Source organism: Amphiura filiformis, chromosome 16, assembly GCF_039555335.1.
Source record: "Amphiura filiformis chromosome 16, Afil_fr2py, whole genome shotgun sequence".
Classification (NCBI taxonomy): Eukaryota; Metazoa; Echinodermata; class Ophiuroidea; order Amphilepidida; family Amphiuridae; genus Amphiura; species Amphiura filiformis.
Genome location: NC_092643.1, coordinates 60010581 through 60037466, shown reverse-complemented (window position 1 = coordinate 60037466; position 26886 = coordinate 60010581). Strand labels below are relative to the sequence as shown.

The window sequence follows — 26886 nt, the reverse complement described above, 5'->3', positions numbered from 1 at the left end:
ACCGCTATTTCATTCCAGCGCGTATAATAATACAAAAAGAAGATATTCACGAAAAATTGAGGGTGTCGCTGTGGAGTAAATCACGTATTATGGGTTTAATGTGCCTTGAGATTTTAAGCATAAATCCAATATTCTTGTTCATGTGTGCAGCACGATCAGACATATAAATGACACAGCAAATAAATTTACATAACTCTCAACTATTGTATACTAACTTATTAAACAAAAACATCGCTTACGTAAAAATTGAACATGATATTTTGCATGATTAGACATTTTAATGACACAACAGATAAATTTACATAACTTTCAACTATTGTATACTAACTTAACAAAAATATAAGTCTTACGTAAAAGTCGAAACTTAACCATGAGGTTTTAAACATATATCCAATATTTTTGTTCCTAATATCGGGGATTAGAAATATAAATGACACAGCATATAAATTAAATAGACTCTCAATTGTAAAATGCACCTAATTATTTTTAAGGACATATATTTGAAACACCCTCTTTGACATGTTACCCGTGTAAAAAAATTGCATACTTACTTACTAAAACATAACTTACTTAACAAAAACATAACTTACGTAAAAGTCGAAAACTTAACTACGGCATTGTAGGTACCACTTTACAAACAAAATAATTTACGCTCGAGCTATCGTACTCTGACGGTCCTCAGTTTGAATAAACATCAAATTATCCACCTGAATTAGCGTTCATTTCATATTGGAAGTGAAGTAAAAACTTGAAGCAGAACTGACACGCACAAGTACCATTGTTCTTTGCCAGTGATTTTTCACACACATTTTAACTTTATGGGAAACTGTTAAAATAGTATTACCTATTGGCAATATCAAAACTATACCTATTGAGAGGTTTTTTTTTAAATATTAAAACAGATGACCAGTGTATATTGGATCGATCGTACTAGGCTAGCTATTTTTTAAGTAGTTTACATTTCGTTAATTCTAATAAGTACAATTTGCATGTCATTTTTATGGTAAAACATCGGACTTGTGACTGCATATTGGTGTTGAAAGGGTTAATGTATAAAGCATATACCGCGAATGAACAGGTAACTAAATAAATAAAGTTAAACTTGGACGTGACGTGGGCGAGTGAAAAATCTATCCATGCGAGCGATAATTTGTGTAAAATGAACTACTCAACAATGCAAATGAATGCGCCCAAAGACAGCATCCATTTACGAAGAAAGCGGCTTTAATATAGCCACATTTTGAGTACACAATTTTTAAATACTAATCAAATGTAGTCATATTCCCGGATTATAATCATTCGAAAGATGAGTCGACTCTGGAGACAACTCGGCACACCAGGGGTAATCAGTCCTCGACCAAACCGGCAAAGTAATACGTCTCAACTTGGAGCGCCATATTATGTACCAAATGCAAATGCAAATGGTGGCCGTGGCTCTACTCAGCGGATTAATGTAACAAGACCGGATCCTTTTGGTGGTTTTGCGAGAGATCCTTACGGATATACTACACATGATCCTTCTAGTAGGGCAGAATCTCCAGCACACAGCAATCATGGATTTTGGATGGCTTCGCCAAATCACAATGATGAGCCAATTCTGCCAGCAGCAGCTTCCAATGAGGTCAAGACCTCGTCGGGTGAGTCCTACATGACTTACGATGACAACATGTTCATATTCAAGTATTCGAGCGATAGCGATACCGCGTACCCGGAGAAATCAAGATCAAAGACGAAATCCAGTGACTCTAAGGCAAGTGGATCTCAGCAGGAAGCGGATGAGAACATTTTCCAAGAATTTTTCCAAGAGACAGGATTTGATGGTTTGAAGCATGCTGGAAATAACAGTCTGTCGTATTTGATGAGGTAAATTGACATTTATCTAAGGGGTCGGTCAACCACCGTTGCACAGTATTTTTTGTGGGGCCTGAGAGCACATCATTTATACGGGCCGATCTCCTGATCAGGAGACTTCCCTGATCAGGGAAGTGGCTGTGTTGCTAGCTAGTCCTAATGAAAGGAAAATATGTTTTTTCAACCACCAAATATACATGATGCAAATATGATATGAAGTAATAATGATTATTTCTTGTTATTTCATTTTAAATAAAAATGGTATTGGTACATTGTACAAGGTGTTTTGAAGCTCCTTTGTGTGTGCTGTTGGAACCAATTTAATAAACTGGGCCTGTTCTGAAGGACTAAATTAACTAATTGATCAGTATTTAATTAATTCCACGGCAAATTATTTTTCTCTTTTGGTAAAAAGTTGCATATCAAGAATTCCAATGTGATTACCGAATGGTATCCGCTATTTAATTTGCATAATCGCTATTCACGTTAGTAAATAGCCCTACTGATGGACCTTTTGATATTATATATCACAATATGGAATTTAATTGTGCACGGAACCGCTAAGATCAATTTGATTTATTTATCTAAGAGGGTTTTTTTAAAAATTAATTAAATAATTTTTTATTCAGTTCCATGTACAAGAAGGACATTATTTTTATTACTGCCCAATTAAGTTCCATATTGGTGATATATAATATAATGATAGATATTGGGTCCATCAGTAGGGCTATTTACTAAAGTGAATAGCGATTATGCAAATACGATAGCGGATACCTCAAATTCGGTTATCAAATTGGAATTCTCGATATGCAACTTTTTACCAAAAGAGAAAAATAATTTGCCGTTGAATTAAATAAAATACTGATCAATTAGTTAATTTAGTCCTTCAGAACAAGCCCAGTTTATTAAGCTGGTTCCAACAGCACACACAAAGGTGCTTCAAAACACCTGGTACCATTTTTATTTAAAATGAAATAACAAGAAATAATTATTATTACTTCATATCATATTATTACATCATGTACATTTGGTGGTTGAAAAAACATATTTTCCTTTCATTAGGACTAGCTTGGATAGCAACACAGCCACTTCCCTGATCAGCAGGGGCGTAACATGAGCCTCGGGGGCCCATGGACAAGGAGCAGTGCGGGCCCTTTTAACATTTCCTTTATCAGCCATAATACCTAACCCATGTAGTCCTACGTCCATCTCTCATGCTCTCCACATTCAATTCAAAGAAGAAGGTCTGTATTACTATGGATATTTTTTCAAAGTAAATAATACCATTGCACAAGATTCACTCCTCTAACACGTCTGAAGCCAGTGGCATAGATTTCTTTTTGATATGGGGATGGGGTTGGAGAATAATTCCTGAAGTATAGTGAATCTAGCACCTCTTGGAGCTTTTTGGTGTCCGAGTAGGTTTATGGTTCACATGCGCGAAGCGCGCTAACATCTTCGTCATTTTGAAGCTAAAATGGTGAAATATGGTGCAAAAGTGCAGGCGTCAACATTTATTAAAATATTTGGGGGGATTTATCCCAATCTCCGAAGCAATTATAAAGCGTTTTCACGTTTGCACTTTTTATTACTTGGTACTAATAAAACAATATGTCACAACATTAAGGCACATACTTTCATGTAGTAAATTAACTGAACAGAAGACATAATCAGGACAGTTTAATAGCATTTATAATTGTATTGAACCTCAACTGCACTATGAAAAGCCGCCCAACCGCTTTTAATGTTTAGTTTCGTTATTAAATTTAGTAGTCAATATAATTGACAATACGTACACTGCACTTAAAGAGCTACATGTTCAATATCAGTCATCAAGGCTCTGCTTTAACATCTGAACTTGAAGCCCAGGTATAATCATTAAAGCCAGGGCCCACGCTTTCTTTCTTTCGTTCCTACTCTTTTTCCTCTTATTTCATTTTCGCTTAGTTTGCCCGGGGCCCCTGAACCCTCGGGGCCCATGGATTTCGTCTACCTTGTCCCCCGCCTGCTACGCCTCTGCTGATCAGGGAAGTCTCCTGATACTGTATACGAAGAATGTTCTTCCGATATTAAATAATTTTGATTTTTTTTTAAATTCGCGATATACAACGTAATACAAATGTTCAATACTGAAGGTCATTTTTTTCCTCCCAGCTATATACACTTTAAGTACATATCAGTAGATTTACATTTAGGACTAAAATATAAAAAATATAAAAATATCAATTTTTTAATAATTTGCCATAAAATGTGTTTCATATCGCGAATTTCAAAGAATCAAAATTATTTGATATCAGAAGGACATTCCCCGTTTTCAAAATGCAATTCGATATGTCTGCTACGTGAAAACGTCACTATCCGAGCCCTTAATGTTTATATCAAAAAATAATTGTTTTTGATAGTAGTAGTATAAAAAGGATATCGATTTATTTTTATTTTCAGGATTTTTTATGCGTGCTTTAGAACTTTTGTTTTAAAGTGACACTCAGTTACTGGGGCAAGCCAAAATCCACCTGATCCAATATCTATATATTGAGCCCAGTGGCGTAGTGTCTTAGGGGCACGGAGGGCACGTGCCCCCCCCCCCCATCGATTTGAACATTTAGGAAATCCCATAGGAAAATTGCCAAAAACGGCTTTTTTTCTCCAATCAGACCTGGTCCCCTTCCCCATACGATGATTCATGCTAAACCACTGATTGTGCCATATGTATTCATCACATAACTTATCTCAGCTGTCTGAATTGAGTCTTATCTCAGCTGTCTGAATTTTTCTTATAAAAAACACTATTATTGTTAATATTATTTTTATTATTATTATTAGGTCAAAAAACAAAAACAAGTTTGTTTCCTGTAGCGCGTAGCGCGCGCAGTATGTTTTTGACGGCTTATTTTGCGCATTAGAAATTTTGTTTTCACTTACAAGGAAAAAAAACCCAAACCGGAAAAAATCGCAAAAAATATTGTAAAATACTACTGGAGTAAACATTTACACATCACACAATAAACGAGCGTACTGAAAAACTACTGGAGAAAACATCACACATTTTTAATAGCTTTTTTTAATTTGCAGGTTGAAAGGGGATCGGAGAGACCCACTGTGAATTCCCATTCCAATTTGCAGCAAAAAGGTTGTTTTTTTTTCATTTGAAGACATGGATTAATAAAATATAATAAATAAAATATAATATAATAAATATAAATAAAAAACCGCTTCTTGACCTGCTACAGGAAACAAACATGTTGGTTTTTTGGCCTTATTATTATATTTTGTTGTGCTGTTTATTGTTATAATAATCATTAACAAATATATAATTATTTAAATTTTAATTATTAGTGCGCTTGCCATTTTTAGTGTATTGTTACTATGATTATTTTTATCCTTTCAGATTCTTTTGGACAGTGATTGTGTGTTTAGCTCTCGCTGGACTGCTTTACCAAGTCATCAACTCAATCAAGAAGTACAGCACGTTCCCAAGCAATACCAAATATGGCATCGAAGACATCAAATATTTAGATTTCCCAGCTGTAACTCTTTGCAATGTCAATCTATTCAGGTAATGATCCAGTCCATAGGCGTAGATCCCGGAGGGTTGGGGGGATTACTCCCCCCCCCCATGTTTTGATATGGGGTGGTTTATACAATCCCCCCCCCCCCCCACACACACACACACACACCCACCCCCACACACCCCACCCACACACACCCCATCTTTACGCTTATATATGGATTTTGTTACCAAATTAACCTCATATTTGACCATTTAACCTAAAAACTTGGATTCACTATTAATACTTCAAGAATTTTTACCACCCCACACCCCATGTCAAAAGAAATCTACGTCATTGTGATCCACAGTCAATGGTTGCACCAGCTTATTTTTTCAGTGAGGGAGTGCCATTGACACTTGGGAGAAATTAGCTTTTTATTTCACAAATTAACAAAAATAATCACGTTTTGGACCCCATTGGAGAAATAACTGTGCGCCTAACCAAAACCAATCCAAGTTTTGAATACGTCTTGGCCTGTATTTTTATGTTACTGATTTGAGTTTTTGAGTAACATATCAGAATTTAACCACTTCTTTCTTACGTTTTGACGTAAACTGTGTGCATATCGCTATTTGTCTTACGTCATGTTTGTTCGTCCCAGCTGTGTGAAGCTACGCCAATATTCATTATAATAATACGATCGGCGAACTAATACATGCACGCATTGTAGGCGCAGGAATGAAATAGCAACTTTCTTCGTTTTGAATCAATTTTGTTTGGCTCGAAATTAAAAGGGGATAATGTGATCAGTGAAAACTAACATTTAAATAGGAATATATTCTTTATGCAAATCACTGATTAGTGACGTATCCAGAAGGCACTTGAAGGGGTGTTGTTTTTTCCGAGTCTGCGCCCTCTTCACTCAGTATTAGTTGAAAGCCACCATTATTATGCGCTTTTCTCTCCTTCATCTATTTTTTCCTGGTTATAAGCGATGCACAGTGTCAACACCCTGTATTATAATTTTTTTTTTTTCCATACAGCTCAATACTCCGTTGAAATCAATATTCTATTATTGACACAGATAAAAAAAAGTTTCCATATGCATTGTGTTATAGGACGTGTACCTGGAACTTAACTAAATGGGCTAAACGCATTCCTTTATACCTATAAAGTATAATTGTCATTCTCAAAATTAAATATATCTCAATTTTTACATTGGATTTCAAATTTTTTACATTAAAAATGCAGTAAAAGATATCCACAGCAAGCTGCAAGGCCCCGCTAATTAGTGTACTGCTTTTCGAGTGAGTGTACTGGAAACAAAATCCTGTGGTATCTCATATGATAGTCATGGTATGCTTAGCCTGAGTCGCTCGGCCTATCTCGAACAAAATCGCGATGCGTAGCTGTTAAAAAACGAGAGGATTCGCTGTACTATCACGGCAATTTTTAACACGAAGATATAGGGATGATGACGATGTGCGATGTGTTGAGTGTCGTGAGCAATGGCGCGTGACGTCAGACATCAATGCATGTCATTTATTAACAAAAGCCTTGATTTTTACATTTTTGGTATCCAATGAAAGATATTACAAATATCTACCTCACGAAACTAATAATGACGAGATTGAAAATTGTTTGACCCTAACTTTGGCCAAACCCTCAAATTTTAGCATCTACCGATGTTTTGCAAATTGGCCTGACAGAAAATTGTGGGTGTAATACATAACCATTCTTACACAAAAACTGACCCATTATATTCACAAAAAGAATCTGTGGGTATTTGTGATTATTTTGGTACCAAAATCTCAAAATTGCCAAAAAGTGAGTTAAGGCTTTCTGTTCTGAACCTCGATTTGCTCTAGATGCCAAAAAGCGCACCATTAGCTAACAACAAGCTTGAAAATAAATAAAAGATTCCTTTAAAAGGGAATGGCGCGCCCAATGTGAGCTTGGATGTGATGTGAGGAAATGCAAGGGGTTTGATTTGTTCAAGGAATTTCATCAACGAAGGAAAGAATATTAAATTTAAATTATATGTATTGGAGTAGGCGAGGTGTAAGGGAACGCATGGGATTTAACAAGATTGGTTTGAAAGTGAAAGGTGCATGGTCTTTGCAGACTGTGTTCCAATTGTTGTACATATATAGCGAATACAACTCAAATCCCCACATTTAATATCACTTAAATTTTTACTGGAAATGCTTTGGTGTTCCTAGGTATGACAAACTAATAAATTCCTACGGAGGATATGACAGACTTGTGGATCCTGGGCTAGGTCAACTACGTCAGCTATTCCCACAGATGGGAATAGGTAACAACATTGATGAGGCAAAAAAGCCAGAATTAAGCGACCATTATCCGGGTGATATGGACCTACATTCGTTCATCTTGGAACATTCTCATCGACTGGATGAAATGTTGGCCGCGTAAGTACACTAATTCATTACAAAAGGGTAGAGCATGGACTAATGGTTAGGGTACTTGCCTTTAATGCATGAGGTCCCGGGTTCAATTCCTGGTGGTGGAGAATTGCTGGGATATTGACTTCGGGAAAAGTGTCTAAAATTAAAGTCCCATTCAGTGATTCCAGCGAAAGTGTAAGATTTAAAATCGTTTATAAATTGTTTAAAAGTAAAGGATAAGTCATTCAAATTGTCATTTGGTATTTTTGCAATGCAAGACTAAGTTAAATCCCCATTCAAATATATGTAGCTAATTTATTATACTGTCAGTATATAAATTACACATTCATGTAAAATGCCTTATTTTGTATGAAATACACAGCTTTCGACTGAACCACTTGCAAGCTTTGTTAGCACATCTATGACAATGACAAAGGTACCAAAATCTGAATTTTGATGATTTTTACGATCGTCCGGATGACCAAATCACTGAATCGGCCTTTAATTGGCAACCTCTCTAGAATGGTATTGTTGAAATATTTGTTGAGGGATGAAATCAAAACTCGTCCGGCGGTTGACAACCGGTTCCGTCCGGTACCGTTCTGATTCTATTACATTACAAAATCATTATACAAACTGGGGAGTGAACAACCCAGCATTAATACAGATTTTTGTAATATTTATTATAATACTGTTTATACAGATGTACTTTCAACGACGAGCCGTGTAACGCGGGAAATTTCACACCTATACTGACTAACTATGGGTATGCTATACCTACAATAGCGGTAGAGATGGTCGACCCACGCTGGACGTCAATCAAGCAGGTAAATAATTCGAAAAAAATCTTCAGGCGCGCCCGCAGAATTTTTTGCATAATCAAACGTCGTTCTCGAGCAAAAAACCTTCCAATCCTAAGTTTGCCCCAAAGTTATCCCCAAGAATTTTAGGGGATGTCACGATATCCCCGTGATCGAATGATATTAGTTTGATTTTCTCGAGTGCTGACCTTAAAGTACTTGTGACCTTGGTTTAATTATATGCCCGGGTCAATTCGGCGTCTAGATGGGTCACAGTAAGTTTCCGGTTTAAAAATGGATAGCATTACTTTGCCCACATAGGTGTAAACGAAAGTAACTCGCCTTGAACCCGGGGTCTTGAGAAAATTTGTGTGAAGTGTGTGTAACTTGGAACCATTGAACACTGTTTTCGTGCTCGGTGCCTTATGAGTTCGGTGGATGCTCCCTGGGTGTCTGAAGTTTGTGAACCAAAATGACCCCAAAGATGGGATTGGAGAAACTTTCCTATACATTGTTTCGCCTCAAGTTCAGTAGTGACGTAGGTGCGTATTTCGGTGGTCGCAGTATGGAATCGCTCGCGTAAAGTTAATCGTGAAGAGTGTACACGCACGCTTACAAGGGCGGTTTGTCGGTATGCTTGCAGCGCAACCGCGAAAAAGCATTTATGTCGATACCGAACATTGAGGTGAACCAAAGAATAAGGGTTTGGTGCTTGCATTTTATTGGCGCTTTTCGGTTTTTACCCAGACAATTTGCGCCATTTTCCAATACATGTACCTCCAATTCCAAGGGAAGAAAGCCCAGTTTTCGATGCAAGAGGAAACCGGAGAACCCGGAAAAAACCTGCAAGAGCTAATAATGTACTGGAATCTGTAAATACATTTTAGATTGTCTGGGAACCGCCGGGGCTCGATCCCGGTCCTCCGTGGTGCAATGCGAGGAGAAACAACGTCGTTAACCCGCTCCCCCTGATAGTCTCGTGTATTGAATTTTTCATCTGGCCTAGACGTTAGGCCGTAGGTGTGGATATCCATTCCATTCTTGAGTACACTAATGTGTTATTTACTCCGCACGATATATTCATGCTTCATTCTTCTGGTGTAGGAACGACCCTGCACACCCAAAAACAGGGGAAGGTTTGAGCAAGCTCCGAAATCTAGTGTAAAAGCTACGGAGCGTGAAAACTGATTTACATAACAAGGCACAACTTTCTTTTAGAGCCAACACCCTTTTAAGCAACTTAGTTGCCATCTGTTTTCTCATGGAAAAAAAGGGACCTGTTTTGTTCATATCAAACTTATGTATCAAACTGCTTCCCTGATCAAACATGTCAAATATGTATTATAATAATACTGATTAACAAAATCAGTTTCAACGTATGGTTTTATTTTAGGGCAGCGGCGAGGTTTGAGTCTCATTTTGAATGCACAACAGAAACTGTACGTCGCGGCTCCACGTGAGAGTGTTGGATTCAAAATACTTGCACATGCGCAGAATGAATTGCCACCTAATATGGATGATCGTGGAAAGGAAATACAACCAGGTTCTCATGTTGCATTTGGGCTCGAGGTTACAAAGGTACATGGATTTTGAAGAGAAGAATTGTCTTTAGCTCGCATACCCTAATTATGTTTGGAATATTGAAAACGTTAACTGCAAGTGACGTATTTTATCACAAGGTCTCATGCATAGATGTATTCAAACAAATGCAATCCTACTAAGTCATTATAAGTTGACAACGCCTACATGCATAAATGCATTATATTCACACGAGGGTCCCTACGAGAGTGACGATGACCGTATTCGCTGGAAGCCCTAACCCTAACCCGTTCCGGCAAATACGGTCATTTCTCTACTGCCGCACACCCCAATGTCGTATTCTGTGTCCTTGTTGTTTAATGTGATCATTTATATTAATTATTCTAACAAAACATAATTTTCGATTCTAGACCTGGACAATTCCAACAGCTACCATACTAATATACATACATAATATTTTAGCTATTTCAACATAAACCTTCCATTCTTTATCAAATTTCTCATCTTTTTCTGCCTTTTTGTGTTAATTTTTGGTCAGTGGACCGCATAGCGGGAACACCCTACATTAGTGTATGTTACTAGCTTACGCGCTTACTAGCTTACTTACTAGCTTACTAACTGACTAACCAGTCTTAAATGGGCATATCTCGAAATTCCACAAACCTATAACCCTCCGAGTGGTGTCAAATAAAAGAGAAAAAAATAAGAAAGATGCAAGTGAGCTTAATTCAGTGCTGCTGTATGGGTGACAGGTTAGGACACGTATAGTATGTGGCAACTTGCCAAATTCATATAGGTGAAATAAAGGTCCTATAACCCCTTATAGGATTTTACAATGTTGTGCAATGTGGATGCAACATTATATTAACCCTCTAAATGAAGAGAGAGAGAGAAAGAGAGAGAGAAAGTATAGTCAGATAAATAAGTAAAACATAAATAAATGAATTAATTAATAATTAATTAATTAATTAATGCCATCCGAGGTCAAAGGTCATCAGACAGAGGTCAACCAAGGTCAAAGGTCATATGGGGTCAACGGGATAGGCTTAAAGCAATATTATAAGGTACGAACATTTTCAAACAAAATAGATTAGCATTTCTTTGCCATAAAATGTTAGCTTTTACTGTCAGATATATCCCTTTTATTTTTGAGCCGAACAACTACGGCAAAGCAAAGAAAATTAGAATTTACTACCAGCGCACATGTCGCCAATACCTACCACTCCTTCGGTCATGTTGTGGTACGACCCTTTGTTGTGTATATCACCGTCCCGCACGCCGTGACGTACTGTGTGTTATGAACATCGTGTATGCGTTCGACTAATAATTCCATCGTAATAATAAAGCGCTGAATCAGCCTTTCATTCAAAATCACGGATTTTGACAAAACTACAGCACTTAGAGTCTTGATTTTTGCAGGGTATATTGGTTTAATAAAGTACAATTTAATCGTGTTAAAAAAGGAATTTTAAAAATTCAGTGAGGGCGTCTTCCTCAGCAAATGTTATAATATGGCTTTAACTCGGTCCACCAGTTTGCGGTGCAGTAACCGCTCTTGTTATTCTATAAATTGTATACTTGTGTGCAAATTGAGGGCGCTATTTTAAGTTAATTTAGCCCAATAAGATGATTTATTCATTTCATTTCATTTCATAATAATTTTTAAAGGAAATTTTCGTGCTATTTGTTACTCAGTTGTCGGATGTTTTATGCCATTATGCAAGTCACTGCCCCTTGCAACGATGCAAACAAGATTTAATATAAATGGCGCCATCAGTGTTCAACTTTGGTTAAAAATGAATACAGTTCTACATGCCATCTAACAACCGTACGCTAATTCTTTATTTTATTGGAATATATTTTCAGGTTGAGAAACTCGGCTCGCCTTATAGTAAATGTGTCAAGAACAAGGGATATACAAACGACAAATGCTTTCTGGATTGCGAGACAAAATACCTTGTGGAACAATGTCAATGCCGCACCTACTACATGCGAGGTATTATTATACGAGCAGGTTTGGGTTGTGTTCGGGGTAATCTCCGAGGCTTCGCAGCCAGTTTGGTTACACTCCCTCCACACAAACAGTCTGCCAATGACCACGCATACGCCGTTTCTGATTAGCTAAGAGGGCGACAATGCAAAGTCTATGAGAACCTGATCAGAAGAGATGCATCCGGGCACTTGATTGCCAGTGGGTTGAACTCCTGGCTGAATAATTAGCACGTGCTAAATGACGTCATGGGAAAAGTGCTAGCCAATCAAAAAGAACTCGTTCGTTATTATTGGCAGACTGTTTGTGTGGAGGGAGCGGAACCAAATTGGCTGCTGTGGAGACTATTTTCGGGGCCCCGAGTGGGGGTGGGGTGGGGTGAGGTTGGGGGTGTTTTACAATACAACGTTGAGGTACGCCACGTGGAGCTGGAGTGGAATGAGTGTGAGCGACAGTCAGTACGTCCCGCCAGGCGTAAATCCGACGATTTGCTCGGACAATAGTAGGCGCCCGGGAGTAGGCGAGCTAGGTGAAATATGGGGGTAGTATCCGCCAGGCGTATTTTGCAATCGGAACGCAGCTACCCCTGGCACCCAGTGTAAGTTTGATCTTTTGTGATCTTTTTAGTCGGAGCTAAGAAATTAAATTTCGTGCGGTTGAAATAAGGTCACGGAAACACCGGAAGTGATAAGCCTAGTTGAACCCATATCAAAATATAATAGGTATCGGGATAGTATCTGATACTAATACCGGAATAGTACCCGCTACCTAGTGGGATATTAGTATCGGTATAGTATCCGGATATGTTTCACATGCAAATTTTTTGCCCATATATGGACATATAGTATCGGGATAGTATCCGATACTGTTACTGGGAGACACTGATAAATAGTATCGGAATAGTGCCCGATACTAGTATCGGGAAAGTACCTGATACTAGTATCGGGATAGTGTCTGATACTATTTGTTTCGCATGTAAATTGTTTTGCCCAAATATGGTCATAGAGATATGTCCAGAGATTTACATGGTATACGGACAAGGTCACTGGAAAATTTCAAATGATTATAGTTGTACATGATTAAATGTGAAATGTGTAGCAATTGATTATTGCACATACATGCAGCATTGAAATTTGTGGCAAAAAGCAATTGAAAATGTACCTTATGAATGCTCAATTGCATGCTAAACACATATACACATTCACATTTATTGCATGCATTGAGCACCATTTTGTCTTGGGTGCAGAATTCAACATACTCCGTGGTTTGATATAGCCTACATTGTACGATGTTCTTAAGCTTATACTAAATTAAGATAAAATATAAAGTTCTGTTCAAAAACTGTCACCCAATACAACCATACCTGTATTGTGAAGCCCAGAAATAGCACACACTGTACAATTCCTTGTACAACAGTATATATTATCCTTTGAATCAGAGGAACTCATTCCTTGACTGTATAGCAATTTGGCTCCAAGCCGATATGGCAGTTATTCTAATTAGTCATGTGACATGGATTGGCGCCAGCTGAAAGCGGGTACTATTCCGATACTATAGTATCAGATACTAGTATCGGGATAGTATCGGAATAGTACCACTATACCGATACTAGTATCCAACTAGTATCTGCTAGCAGATACTTTTGGATAGCTCCAGAATACCTACCGGATACTATCCCGTATAGTAGCCGGAACTATACCGATACCTTTTCTTTTTGCTATGGGAAGTGGAACTGGTTGGCGTAGTGTTAGGAGAAGGCTAAGTGTGGACACGCCACGACAGGAGTTGAAATATTTAGCTATATTTGTGGAATTTTCTATCGCTATTAGCGTAAGTTTACGCTGGGTGTAACACGGGTGTTAACAAAATGTGAACACGGGTAATGTGGGCCGGAGGTGGATCGATAATGTTCTGATGGTTGTGTTAACATGACCCTATAGTTTTTCGACCACGACTAATGATTTTATTTTTATGATCACAGGCGAGGCTCCGTTTTGTTCCCCGGATCTACTCGCCAATTGCGTTTATAAAACCTTAGGTAAGAAACTTTGTTTTCGATTTTCGCCTAGAAAAATGATTGCATTAGGGGTGTCAAAGCAAACGTTTTTTAGTCTGTGTAAATGGATTTCCGTATACTGTATTTTGAGTCATGTTTGCTGAAAATCCAGATGTTCAGTGTCTAAATTTGAAAAAATCCAGCAAAAATAGTTCTCAATCGTAAATCCTAATTTTGAGGGGCTCATGCCTCCAAATGACAATTCCGTGAGTTCGTATACACTGCATTTTCTGGAAGACCCCAATATGAGGGTGAGAGAACGAAGGCACGTACAAATTGAATCGTCACATGATTCCACATTCCCTTTACGATAACCATTTACGATGAACGTGTCGCCAATGTGACCAAATCACTTGCTATTGTTCGATATGAATTTCTGGTCTAATTCTGAGCTTTTTGTTTCATTCTAGAATCTTTCAGCATAGTTCGACAGGAGGTTTGTAATTGTTTACCCCGTGTCATCAGACTTATTATAAAGCATCTCTTTCACAAAGCTTATTTCCTTCGTATGCTGTACCAAACGTATTAGCGTCAAATAAGGATTGGGAGTTTGTGGCATTGGGTTTTGGCGATGTAGTTTCGTAAGTTTCTGGGATACTAGGGGCATAGTACAGGGCGCTAAAGGGTGATTTTTGATTTGGGACCTTTTTTCCCTACATTAGTGGAACCAATGTTTTTTTGCATCCTTACACCTCAAAGAATAAAACTAGAATTTGTTCCATTTTTTCTTTGCCCCTATGCTTCCCACAAGTGTCCAAGGTCATAATGGGGTCAAAAGTTAATGTATGTTCTATCATGCTGTAATCATGCTGTAATATCTCAAATTGTACCTCTCATTGCTAGGAATAAAAAAAAGTCAATTGTCATATTACACTAATAATAATAATGTGAATTTCTAATGCGCACATCTCCACCAAATCAATGGCGCTCAAGGCGCGATACAAAGATTAACTTAAACTACAAAATAAAAATTAATTTTCATTACAACTTAATCTACACATGAACAACAATCAATAGGTGAACAAAATATGGTGATGCACATCAGTAAAATGCTTCTTTCATTAAGTGAGTTTTTAAAGAACTTTTAAACTGTGTTAAAGATGTACTTAGTTTAATGTGGGTTGGCAGAGTATTCCAGAGACGTGGTGAAGCAATTGAAAAAGCCCTATCCCCCCATGAATGTTTTGAACGGGGTTCGCAGAGAAGCGATTTGTCACTAGAACGGAGCATATGAGGAGGGTTATATGGTTGGAGGAGACATTTGATATATTCTGGTGCAAGATCATTTAGTGATTTAAAAACAATGAGCAACAGTTTGTAAACAATTCTGTAACCAACCGGCAGCCAATGTAACTAGGATGCTTAGTTCGGGAGTTATACAGGGTGTCACAGAATGATCTATACCGGGAAAGATGGAATTTTTTAGGTATGAAGTGCATGTTGATTGGTCATATTGTTTTTCATTTTTAGTTTTACATATATTTAGCTTTCTCAGATTTTTTAGATTTTTAAATTTGGACATTTCTAGTAGAAAAAATGGTGAATTCTAAGTTTTGACAGTGCAACCTATTTTGAAAATTTGTAAAATTACTAACCGTTCAGCACGGTTATTTGGGAAAAAGTTATGCAGGTATTTTAGTTGTGCCCCGTTCATATTTCCACTAAATGGCCGATATTTATCTATTATTTATGACGTTACGAAGTAATCATTGGATTACAGCCGTTTCATCTTTCCAGTTTCCGTCTTTGCATTGCTTTTTGCTTTCCGTTGTTGTTTTGACAGACATTATGTAAACACCTTTGTTTTTACCATTTTGAGAATACGATTCGAAAGTAGAAGCAAAATAACAGAAAAGAAACTGAAACAATAAAAGAAGAAATTAGCTAAAGAATGAAAGTTGTTTGATTTACATTAAATATACATAAAAAGACTCCATAAGTTGATCAAGTGTGTTGTGCCATTTTTCAAGGGTATGCGAGTCGTTTGCGCTGAAAATTAAAAGCAGGTTTTTCATCGATTTTACATTATTGCATGCCACGCCAAAACAAATAAAGGTAGCGTGCTGAAATTAACAGAATAATTAGAAGACATGTCCAACATTATAATGCAGGTATCAAAATTAGAAACACTGCCCGTCTTCTATTTTTAGTTATTTTTGCAAACACGGTACAAATCATTCTGGGACACCCTGTTGAGTAAATAAGGTCAAATGTCAAATATCTCATGCACAGAAACCAAATATTCAAAATTTGATCTCAAAATTTGTGGTATTAAAATATCAAAAATACTGCTATGGCGGAAAAACGCAACATAATATTTTGTTTCTGTTTCATTATAGGTACGAGGCATTTGAATATTTTCAAGGACTATTGGAAAGTAGCGTCCCGAGGACTCGCCAGACCATTGCTTCTCTGCAAAATTCCCAAGGAGTAACATTCCTGCAATTCACCTCTTCGGAAATTGTCGACCGCGTCTCCGATCTCATGAGCCATGCAATCTTTAATAGCGTACCTTATGATCTATATGACTCGATGGGGAATAATCTTTTTTACGATGTGTATCCAAACATTGGGGCCAACCGTTACAAGAGTATTGGCCGTGGGAGCCGCTTCTACTGGGAGCAGGTGGATTTGGGGTTCGAAAATTACGTCGAGACATACATTCTATGGGATGTGCTGAAAACGGGGTTAGATGACGGTACTGCAGACGTTGATGATACCTACGTGGATTACGTATACGATCAGTTTCAGTTTGAAAATTTCTTTTATCAAGTTTTCAACGCTTCATATGATGCTGAGTATGAATTGATGAAAAATGTGGCTGAAACCGAAGTGTTGCCTACACTAGATTTGGAGATTGTGACGACAGACTATATGAGGTATGTGTAACCAATGTGGTTTCGTTTTATATCCTCAGTTACACGCATGAAGCTTGAATTTATAACTGTGTCCACCTCATCCGTACCGAGCTGAATCCATTTTTATCAGAGTCCTTTTGTGTCCGAGTCCAGAACTCCGAGGTGCTGAGTCCGAGTCTAGCAAAACTATAATCCTTATGAAAGATCAGCGGTGTTACTAATAATTTTATTCCTTTTAGCTATGATCTCAATACAAAATTACGATATACCTTAATATTTCACTGACAACTTTGACCTGCGTCAGGAGACTGGCAAAAGTGGCAACCCATGCTAAGTGGATCAGTGATCTTTTGGACATGAGCCAGGTTTTTTTTTTTTTTTTTTGTTGTTTTTTCCTGCATTATCAATAAATCATCAAGAAAGTCAAAAAAGGATTCCAGGCAGAGAAGGATTTTGAACCAATCCCATTGTACATGATGGTACATGGCTGTATACCGCCACAATGTTTTAAGAAAATTATACACATAATTGATATATTTAGATACTTCACATGTTATATAATTTGATTGGACTGGATTCGGACCGGACTCGGTTTCGCCTTCGAATCCCGATTTTGTTTGTTTTTTTGCGCCCGAGTCCAAGCCGAGTATGAGTCCGAACAAAAGTGGATGACTTGAATTCGGACGGACTCGAACGATACATCACTGACATATGTGATGCGATCAAGCAAAAACAGTCGGAACTCGGCAATATTAAATTTTCAGTTTCTTATAGGATAGTAAATAGCATTTGCAAAGCTGCGTTTTGCAGAAATCTCCATTGAAATTCAACAACCAGTTCCAAAGATATGAGCGATTGAAGAGTTTCCAAAACAGGAGGAAACAAAAGGAACTAGACTTAGCTGTGGTCTAAGACCACGAACACAGCCGTGTTGTGACCCCTTATTGACCTTTGACCCCAAAATATATGAAAGTCCCATAGACATTGGCTAGTGTCAATGTACATTTGCATGTGGCATCACTATGCCATGTTACTTGTGGCAGAAGGGGCATTTTGAAGGTTTTTCGTCTCAGACCGGAAGTGACCCCTTGATGACCTTTGACCAAAAATAAAAAAATACCACATATACACTGGGTAACCACAATTCATATATGAACATACCGTTACTGTCCTTTGTTTTTCTTAGCTAATAAAATTTTTTTGAAGGTATTTCGTTTTATACCGGAAGTGACCACTTAATGACCTTTGACCCCAAATCTGTGTACACCCCATATACACTGGGTAACACCAATGCATGTGTGCAAGTGGTATCACTGTCCTACGTAATTTGTGGAAGAAGATGCATTTTATAAGTATTTCGTTTTATACCGGAAGTGACCCCTTAATGACCTTTGACCCCAAAATAAAAAATACCACATATACACTGGGCAACCACAATTTATGTGTGCATATACCGTTACTGTCCTGCGTTTTTCTTAGCTAATACAAATTTTTGAAGATATTTCGTTTTATACCGGAAGTGACCCCTTAATGACCTTTGACCCCAAATCTGTGTACACCCTATAGACACTAGGTAATTACAATACATGTGTGCAAGTGGCATCACTGTCCTACGTAATTTGTGGGAGAAGATGCATTTTAAAGGTTATTTCGTTTTATAACGGAAATGACCCCTTAATGACCTTTGACCCATATAAAAAAAATATCACATATACACTAGGTAACTGCAACTCAGATGTGAACATACCGTACTGCCCTATATTTTGTTTAGCTAATAAAAATTTTTGAAGGTATTTCGTTTTACACCGGAAGTGACCCCTTAATGACCTTTGACCCCAAATCTGTGTACACCATATAGACACTGGATGATAACAATGCATGTGTGCTAGTGGCGTCACTGTCCTACGTAAGTTGTGGGAGAAGATGCATTTTTAGTTGAAATCACGTTTTTGACCCCTATGACCTCTGCGTGACCTTTGACCCCACAAGTTTCATGTGACATGTAGGGGCACGGTCAATGATCATTGTGACCAAGTTAGGTCAAAATCGATGTAAGCGTGTGAGTGCTAGAGCAAATGTAATGGTTGACAGAAGAAGAAAGAAAGAAAGAAAGAAGAAAGAACCTGTAAGAAAAAAGACACAGCCGTGACTAACGTCACGGCTGTGTAAATATTGCCTTTGTTTGGCTATATCTCAAAATCAATATTTCCGAGTTCCGACTGATTTTGCTTGATCGCATCACATATATGTAAACATGGTAAAGGCTGTAAGTTGTTCTTCTCAGACTATTTTCAATTCATGTTGCTGAAACTTGTTGGTGTAAATTTTTTAGATAATCAAATTGCTAAGAATGCCGTAGCTGATGAGAATAACGTAATTCTGTTAAGTGAGCACTTTTTAAAAAAGGTCTTTTTTCTTCGTTTGCGTGAAATTCGCAACAAATTACAAACTCATCCTAACAAGTAGCACTTTATACAATCATTTAGTCGGTGTAATTTATAATCATTTTGATACAGTCTGTCCATCAATGTTAGCTAATAATGTTATATTAGCTTGTACAAGGTAGTATGATCAAGTTCGCACATTTAGTTCTCAGTTTCTCGCCGCTTTGAAAGACGCACATACTCGCACAACAAAGATGCTTGAATCATTCATTTCATTCGGATGCGGAGCTAGCTGGGCAGATTATTGACTTATATGGCCACAATTGTGCATTTAGTGATACAAGCGCCAAAATTGGTACAGACACTCCCTTTGAGTCACTTTATACAAAAATAACGTTAGCCAAATTAAAACCCAACATGGCCGCCATTTTTTCAAGATGGCCGCCACTGAATGACACATATTAATGTTACAAAGAATTCATTGGTCATACAAGCTCCAAAAGTTGCAACTAACCTTTCTTTGTATCACTTATCAAGCAGAAATATAAAACACGTAAAAAATCCAAGATGGTGACTGTATTTTTCAAGATGGCGGCTATTTCTTCCTAGATGATCGCCACTGAATGACATATATTGATGCTACAACAATTAATTGGTCATACAACCACCAAAAGTTGCAGTTAACCTCTCCTTGTGTATCTTGTCATGAAGAAATAAAAACCACTTAAAAATCCAAGATGGCCACCATTTTATTCAAGATGGCCGCCATTGAATACCAAACATTGTTACAAAGAATCAAATGGTCATACAGTGAAGCTACAGTCAACCTCTCATTTGGTCACTTATCAAGTACAAATCATCTAAATATATACAGCTATATATATATATATATATTTAAGTAGTGTCATAATTGAAGAGCCTTGATTGTACCCTTGATGCTTACAAATCTGTGTTTTAACATAAATGTGATAAAACTTGTTCTCATCAGTCCTGGCATTAACATGAGCACTGTGGTGTACGGGGAAGACCATATTTGTAACACTTGCATCGTCCACGACATTCCTTAGTACATCCACATTTTGTTAGTTCTTGCCCAATAGTCGCAATAGGAGGAAAGTTACTCCAGAAGATCTTACAAATATCAGCTTCCTGTGTCCAGCCCCAATTTTCTGGCTGGTATACTGTTGATTGACTCCAAATAATACCTGCCTGGTACGGTAGGCAGCCTGTTTACCAAATAAATGCAGCTCGAGTAGGTGGGATCGAATCAAATGATCTCTGCTTACGAACAAAAAGTTCTTACCGTGCATCATTCACTCTTGTAGCAGTGCTGGACCTGTCATACATTGTGACTACAAACCTGTCTCAAGAGCAGCAGCATCAAGTGTTGGCAGATATTTACTTAGTTTTGAGAAAACATTTGATACCCCACTATGCACATTCCATGTTTGCCAGGCTTTGCTTTACCATGAAAGGCAGACTCAATATCACAACCACTAAAGGCGTGAACGAAGAGCATTCCATTAGTCTTTTCATGGCCAATTGCATCAACGATTTCATGTATTGGTATACATCTCAGATATGATCATTGACCAGAGGAAAGCCACAACTTCTGCAGGCCAAGTTCTTGCAAGGATGGCAAAGTAGGTATTGCAACGACAATATCAGTATCATTTGCCTTTATCATTAGGACTTTCTTGCCTTTCTTTACCGCATGCCTGGCGTATAAAACAAACATACGCGTATCTGCCTCTTCGTGGCTGCATGGAGAAATCGTCCAAACTGATCACATTATTGCTGAGGGCAAGTTCCTCCTTAGTTACGACTACCGGATCGACTGTATCCATGTTGGCGATTTTGTCTGCAAGTAAGTGGAAGAGTTCTGTATTGTTCTTAGCACCATTCTGTCACCGTCTTCTGGCTCCTGGTCCTCGCTTCAATCTTATTTCAGACTTTAAGCTGGGCGGCAGGTAGACATCAAAGACATTGTCTGTTATCTTGTACTTGGCAGACATTGCTTGTACATATGGGATGACAGTTACTCTGGCATATTCGTCAAATGATGTTAATGTACGTGAGGACAGACAGTTTATCAATGCTGATCCATCAACAACGATAGCTTCTGGCTCTTTGTCTGGTGTATCACCACTTGAGATTGAAGAATATCAGTAAGGTCAGATTTCGGGCACGTGCATAGCATTCCGTTGTCACTCAGAGATGCAGGAACCCGGCTGGTTTTCATATTTGAAGAACTCGTTTATATCACACTGCCTGCTTTGTCATGATATGAAGAGCTGTGAAAAGAGATTACAGTGTAGCTTTCTGCTTGGAATCAGTGGCAGCACGTTCGTGAATGAAGAAGCTAATTGTGTTCTTTGTGATGGATGTATAGAACAAGTCTTGTTCTTGGCTCTCTAGTCGATTGATAAACTCACCAAATATCTCAGTGCCCCTTTCATAATGTTTGCCAAGTAGTTCATGAACACTAGGTTGTGCAATGTCCTTTATGCTAAGAGCCAGTCACTTGACGACTCCTGGAAAGGATTGCCCATGTCTTGAAGAACTTTGGTTAGGTTCCAAGCTTTGTCAAAGAACTCTTGTTGTACTTTCATTGTTTGCTCATGGTGATTGGTGTTTTCTGTTGCATCTTTAGCCTCTGATGTTGCTTCATATTCAGAAACCAGATGGTTGACTTCAGTGTCAGCGACCATCCACCTTCTGAGGGAGGGCTGATGGATCCTCAGTCACACCAATTGCTCCCCGTCACTTTCAATAACAGCATTGACTTGTTCTTGAGCTTCGTCTATAGCCATTGCTGAGAAGTTCCGATATGATTTCCATTCCGAAACTCATTGGTTACTTCAAGATGGCGTTGCTCAAGGGTCATCATATCCCTACCATAAATTGTATCCAACGTGCATAATTGAAATTATTGTTAGCAAAGAAGTATGGTATCAGTACTATCCAGACAAGGCCTCACAGTACAAAGCAAAGTTTGCTAACTCTGAATGAACGTATCAGTGTCAGAATAGTGAGTTCCGTGACGAGAATGAGATACCAGAATTGGAATTGCGGGATCTGACATTTCCCTCTTGCCAGTCTCCGAAACTGATTGCGTATTTTCTGTTCGCAAGTGTTTCACTAGAGTATATAGTCATTGTATGCTATCTTCATCAGCCTATAAAGACCGACAGCTGAATATGTGATGTGCTTGGCGCGTTCTTGTGATGCTTGAAGCTGACAAGAAAGACCCTGAAGTACCAGGCGATGCCACCCCAGCTTAAGGAAATGCACTTGTTCAACCACTATCTTTAAGAAGAGATCCAATGGATCGGAATGCAGCCATCTCCATGTGTATAATCCTTCGAACATGATCACAAACTTGTATTCACCGTAATTCCCAGGCCAGGACCATTGAATCTGCTTGCCTAATGTAGCGAGTGGTTGGTCTGCAGCAATGACAGTACTGGATTCAATAATGCCACTGTGTCTCTAACTTTGTCCATGCCATGCTTGATAGTGGCAACATAATGGGGTTGATCACGAAGCAACGGCAAGAGTGATGTGATACTAACTTCAAGCTGCTTACTTCTAAGCTGTGATGCATGGTGTCGGCCATCTTGAAAATGGCGACCATCTTGATAATGACATCCATCTTGAAAATGGGACCCACCTTGTAGATACAAGTTGTTGATTCTTGTCTCGATAGGTTCAAGGGAGATATGAACTGCAACATTTGGTTCTGTATGACCCTTAGACACTTTGTAATATGATTATGCATACATTGTATGTGTCGCATTGTGACTGCCCTTTTGAAAAATGGCGGCCATCTTGAATTATCAAGTGACTAATGATTATTTGCAATGTTCATGATGATGGACCCAAAGGGATGTTGATTTTGGTCCCTGTATATCCTTTTGATCTTCGGTTATATCAATATTTGGCCTTCAATGGCGGCCATCTTTAAAAATGGCGGCCATCTTGGATTTTTAAGTGGCTGATATGTTGTTATTGACCCATAGGAAGGCCCAAAGAACAGTTAAGTCCAATTTGTAGTGCTTGTATTGCAACTTTATCCACCACAACATTAATATCCATCATTGGATGGCGGCCATCTTGAAAAATGGCGGCCATCTTGGATTTTAATTTGGCTAACGTTATTTTTGTATTAAGTGACCCAACAGGAGCATGTGTGACAATTTCGGTGCTTGTATCACCAAATGCACAATTGTGGTAATAATCTGCCCAGCTAAGCAGGCGTCCACAAAGGCACTCAACTATTTATGGACAATGTACATGTATAATGCCATCTGATTGTAACCATGGCTGTAATCAATTGCCAACGTCCTCCGCAGCCTCAATCTGTATTTCATTCGGTGCAGGCGACTACAGAGTTTCTCCAAGCACTACGATTCACAGCTAGTGAGGCAAAATCATCTGGTTGTGAGTCGTTGCTGGTATATAAGTCAGATAGGAATACGCAGACTGTTTACAAAATCAGGCAATGTGTATAAAAACCATCTGCTATTTAAGTTTACAATTATTGTATAGATCCTTAAAATTCAATAGCCTATTATATGTAAACAGTAGACGTTACCGGGTTTATTCAAGCTTTGGACATTTGTATCTCTTTACAGATCAAACTTGGTCCATGTTGATGTCTTCTTTGAACAGTTGAAATTGGAGAAGATAGAAGAGCAAAAGGGATACGAATTTTTCCAAATGATATGTAAGTATAAGGCGAAGCGTCCAAACAAATCCCCAATGCTCAAGGGAAATCCCGAAGTAAATCCCTAATGCGTGGAGACATGGAAATGAATCTTAGAGGTTTGAAAAAAACTCAACCGTGGGGATTCAAAGATTCAAATCCTTACAGCCAGCATCCGTATCAACCTGCACAAGTTTTAAGATTTCCGTCAAATTTTAATTTGGTTATTCTTTAACCATGTTGAAATAATATTAGTATTAGCTGCCGGGAAGAGTTATACTGTCCATTTTAAGCTGGAATAACAAGGCAAAGTGATAGAAATCCCACTGGTTTTTTGGCCATTTAACACGCAGTTCTATAGGAAGGCATAAAGTCATATTTAAATAGTCAGGTGCAAGTTGGGACGTGTGTAAACATTACAAATATGAAAAAAATCAGGTTTGAAAAAAAAATGAACCAAATTCATATTATATTTATTTATTTATTTATTTATTTGTTTGTGTATAACCATCTCTGTGTCCAGATTTGATATTATGTGGGCCCGACCGGGATAGAATTTGTTCATAGAACTTCAAAATATTCATATATTTGGGTTTTTTATGAACTAATAACAAATCTAAGGGGGTAGGAAGGGTTCACAGTCAGATTTTAAGCAAAATCAATTCCAACATGGCGTTTTCCCCAAATTTTACCACAGGATTCAAAAGACAAAATATCCAGATGTTTCTTGAACATTCATAACTTTAAAATTCGTTCATTATTTGCTTTGTTTTCACATTACATTAAGGTCCTTATTGTATACTTGATAAAAATATGGTTTCCGTGCTACTGTTTCAAAACTTTAAGCTTAATTCCCTCTCCACAAAAACATCTTGATTATTTATAAGCAGCTAAAAAAACACCTAAAGCAGTACCAACTGACCAGCAGGGGAACTTAAAAGGAGGTGTTTTTATGCTCCCGAAACGTTGGTTGTCTTGGCTTTTTAAACCAATATTTTGGATGTTGTTGTACATATTAAACAGTTTTAACATTAAAGGTATATTTTAAAACTGGTCAACAACACTCACTTTTTGAACCGAATATTTCAGAGAAACCATTCTCCGTCCTCAGCGGTGTAATGCTGTTGGTAGACTGACTGATGATTCTCCAGTGACAGTGTTTCTAGATGTTGTTGACAATGTCCTTTTTGTCCTTTGTGATGGTGTTTCTAGAAGAGAATCATATATTCTAGAAAGTTCTCGGCCCCGTCCCTATTTAGGGTGGGGCTTGTCTCTTGTTTGATTTTAATGGCTTCCCTCACTTTCCTCGGCAAAAACTTGTCTTCTCTGCAGAGGACTTTAACATTTGCAATGTCCGGTTTATGTCCGGTGTCCTTGCTGTGCTCTGCTAATGCCGACTGATTTGAGGTTGTCTTGGCAGTATGCTCAAGCGCTCACCGAGGGTTCGCTTGGTTTCACCCACGTACACTCTCTCGCTTGGTTTCACCCACGTACACTTTCTCGCAGCCTTCACAGGGTACACGGTACACAACTCCTGACTTGTTTTAACATTAATATTTATAAGCAGAAATATTAAGCGTACATATAGTATTTCATCAATAAGTTAAATTTGTAAATTACATTGATATTAAAATGCCGGCCATGTCCATTTGTTATGATATTTTTTTTCGTTTGTAGGTGACATTGGAGGTGCCCTTGGATTATTTTTCGGAGCTAGTCTGTTATCATTCATCGAAATCTTTACATTCTGCAGTACAAGAAAACACAAATCCAATTGACAAGATAATGCTACCGAATCACAGCCTATTGTCCCGATATTGATCGAGTGGAATATGGACAACCGCGATCCGGTATTCCACAAGGGTCTATATTAGGGCCGTTGCCGTTTATTGTGTGTATTAATTAACTTCCGAACTATGTTTCTAGTGTTCAAATCAGTATGTACGCTGCAGATGATACATCAATCTTCCATTCGTCTAGAGATTAACTGATATTGTTAACGAAATTAATGGTGTCAAAAATGATAACTGGCTATCAAAGAATAAGCAAATGTAGGTAATAGCCTATAGATCTCAAATTGTATGCGTATTGGAGATGCCTGCGTGGTGTGTAATGGGTATAATGTTGGTTTATTGGGCCCGGGTGGGCGTGTTTCTTTGTGTGAATTGTTGGTATGTGTGCGGAATGGTTGTATGGAATAAACTTTTCAGCTGACGGTTTTGAGTGTGCAGTTGTGTGTGCTTGAGTGAGATGCTTATTAGCTCTTATTGTATTGTGTTTATGGAGTGCCTGGACATACGTTCATTATGTTATGGAGTTTGACTTATATTTATAAAATTATATATTAATATTTAACACGCTTGTTGGAAGAGCAATGTGTAAACTTAGTCGTGTTTTACCATGTAATAATAATAATAATAATAATAATAATAATAATAATAATAATAATAATAATAATAATAATAATAATACATAGTCACCCCCACACCTTAATATTGTTAAACGGACTATGCACAAGCCTAAATCGGCGTAGCTAGGGGAAAGGGAGTGCACGTGCCCTGGATGCCGTTTTAGGAGGCGCCGAATTGACCAATTCAGCGCCCCTAGTCAAAATGTTCACGAGCTTCGCGCAAATTTCAACGTATATATCATTTGAAAGACTGTTTTAAGTCCACAATTCACCTTCATTATCGTGATGTTTGTTCAGGAGTTTTCACGCGATCCGCGCGCAATTGTGTCATTGCAAGTCAGAGTCGTTTGACAACAAAGTGGCAGCTGAGGTTAGTACACAGTGTATATAT

The 26886-nt window shown here is 38.0% G+C and overlaps 1 protein-coding gene across 1 annotated transcript; it reads left to right on the top strand.

The window, feature by feature from the left end:
* Positions 1-1148: 1148 nt before the first annotated feature.
* Positions 1149-26469, top strand: LOC140136277 (acid-sensing ion channel 1C-like). Its single transcript, XM_072158004.1, has 11 exons — positions 1149-1863; positions 5240-5407; positions 7565-7774; positions 8454-8577; positions 9944-10128; positions 11956-12085; positions 14061-14117; positions 14546-14716; positions 16475-17014; positions 24015-24106; positions 25763-26469. Exons 1-5 carry the CDS (start codon positions 1307-1309, stop codon positions 9959-9961), a joined length of 1077 nt encoding a protein of 358 aa, XP_072014105.1. The 5' UTR covers positions 1149-1306; the 3' UTR covers positions 9962-10128; positions 11956-12085; positions 14061-14117; positions 14546-14716; positions 16475-17014; positions 24015-24106; positions 25763-26469.
* Positions 26470-26886: the final 417 nt, after the last annotated feature.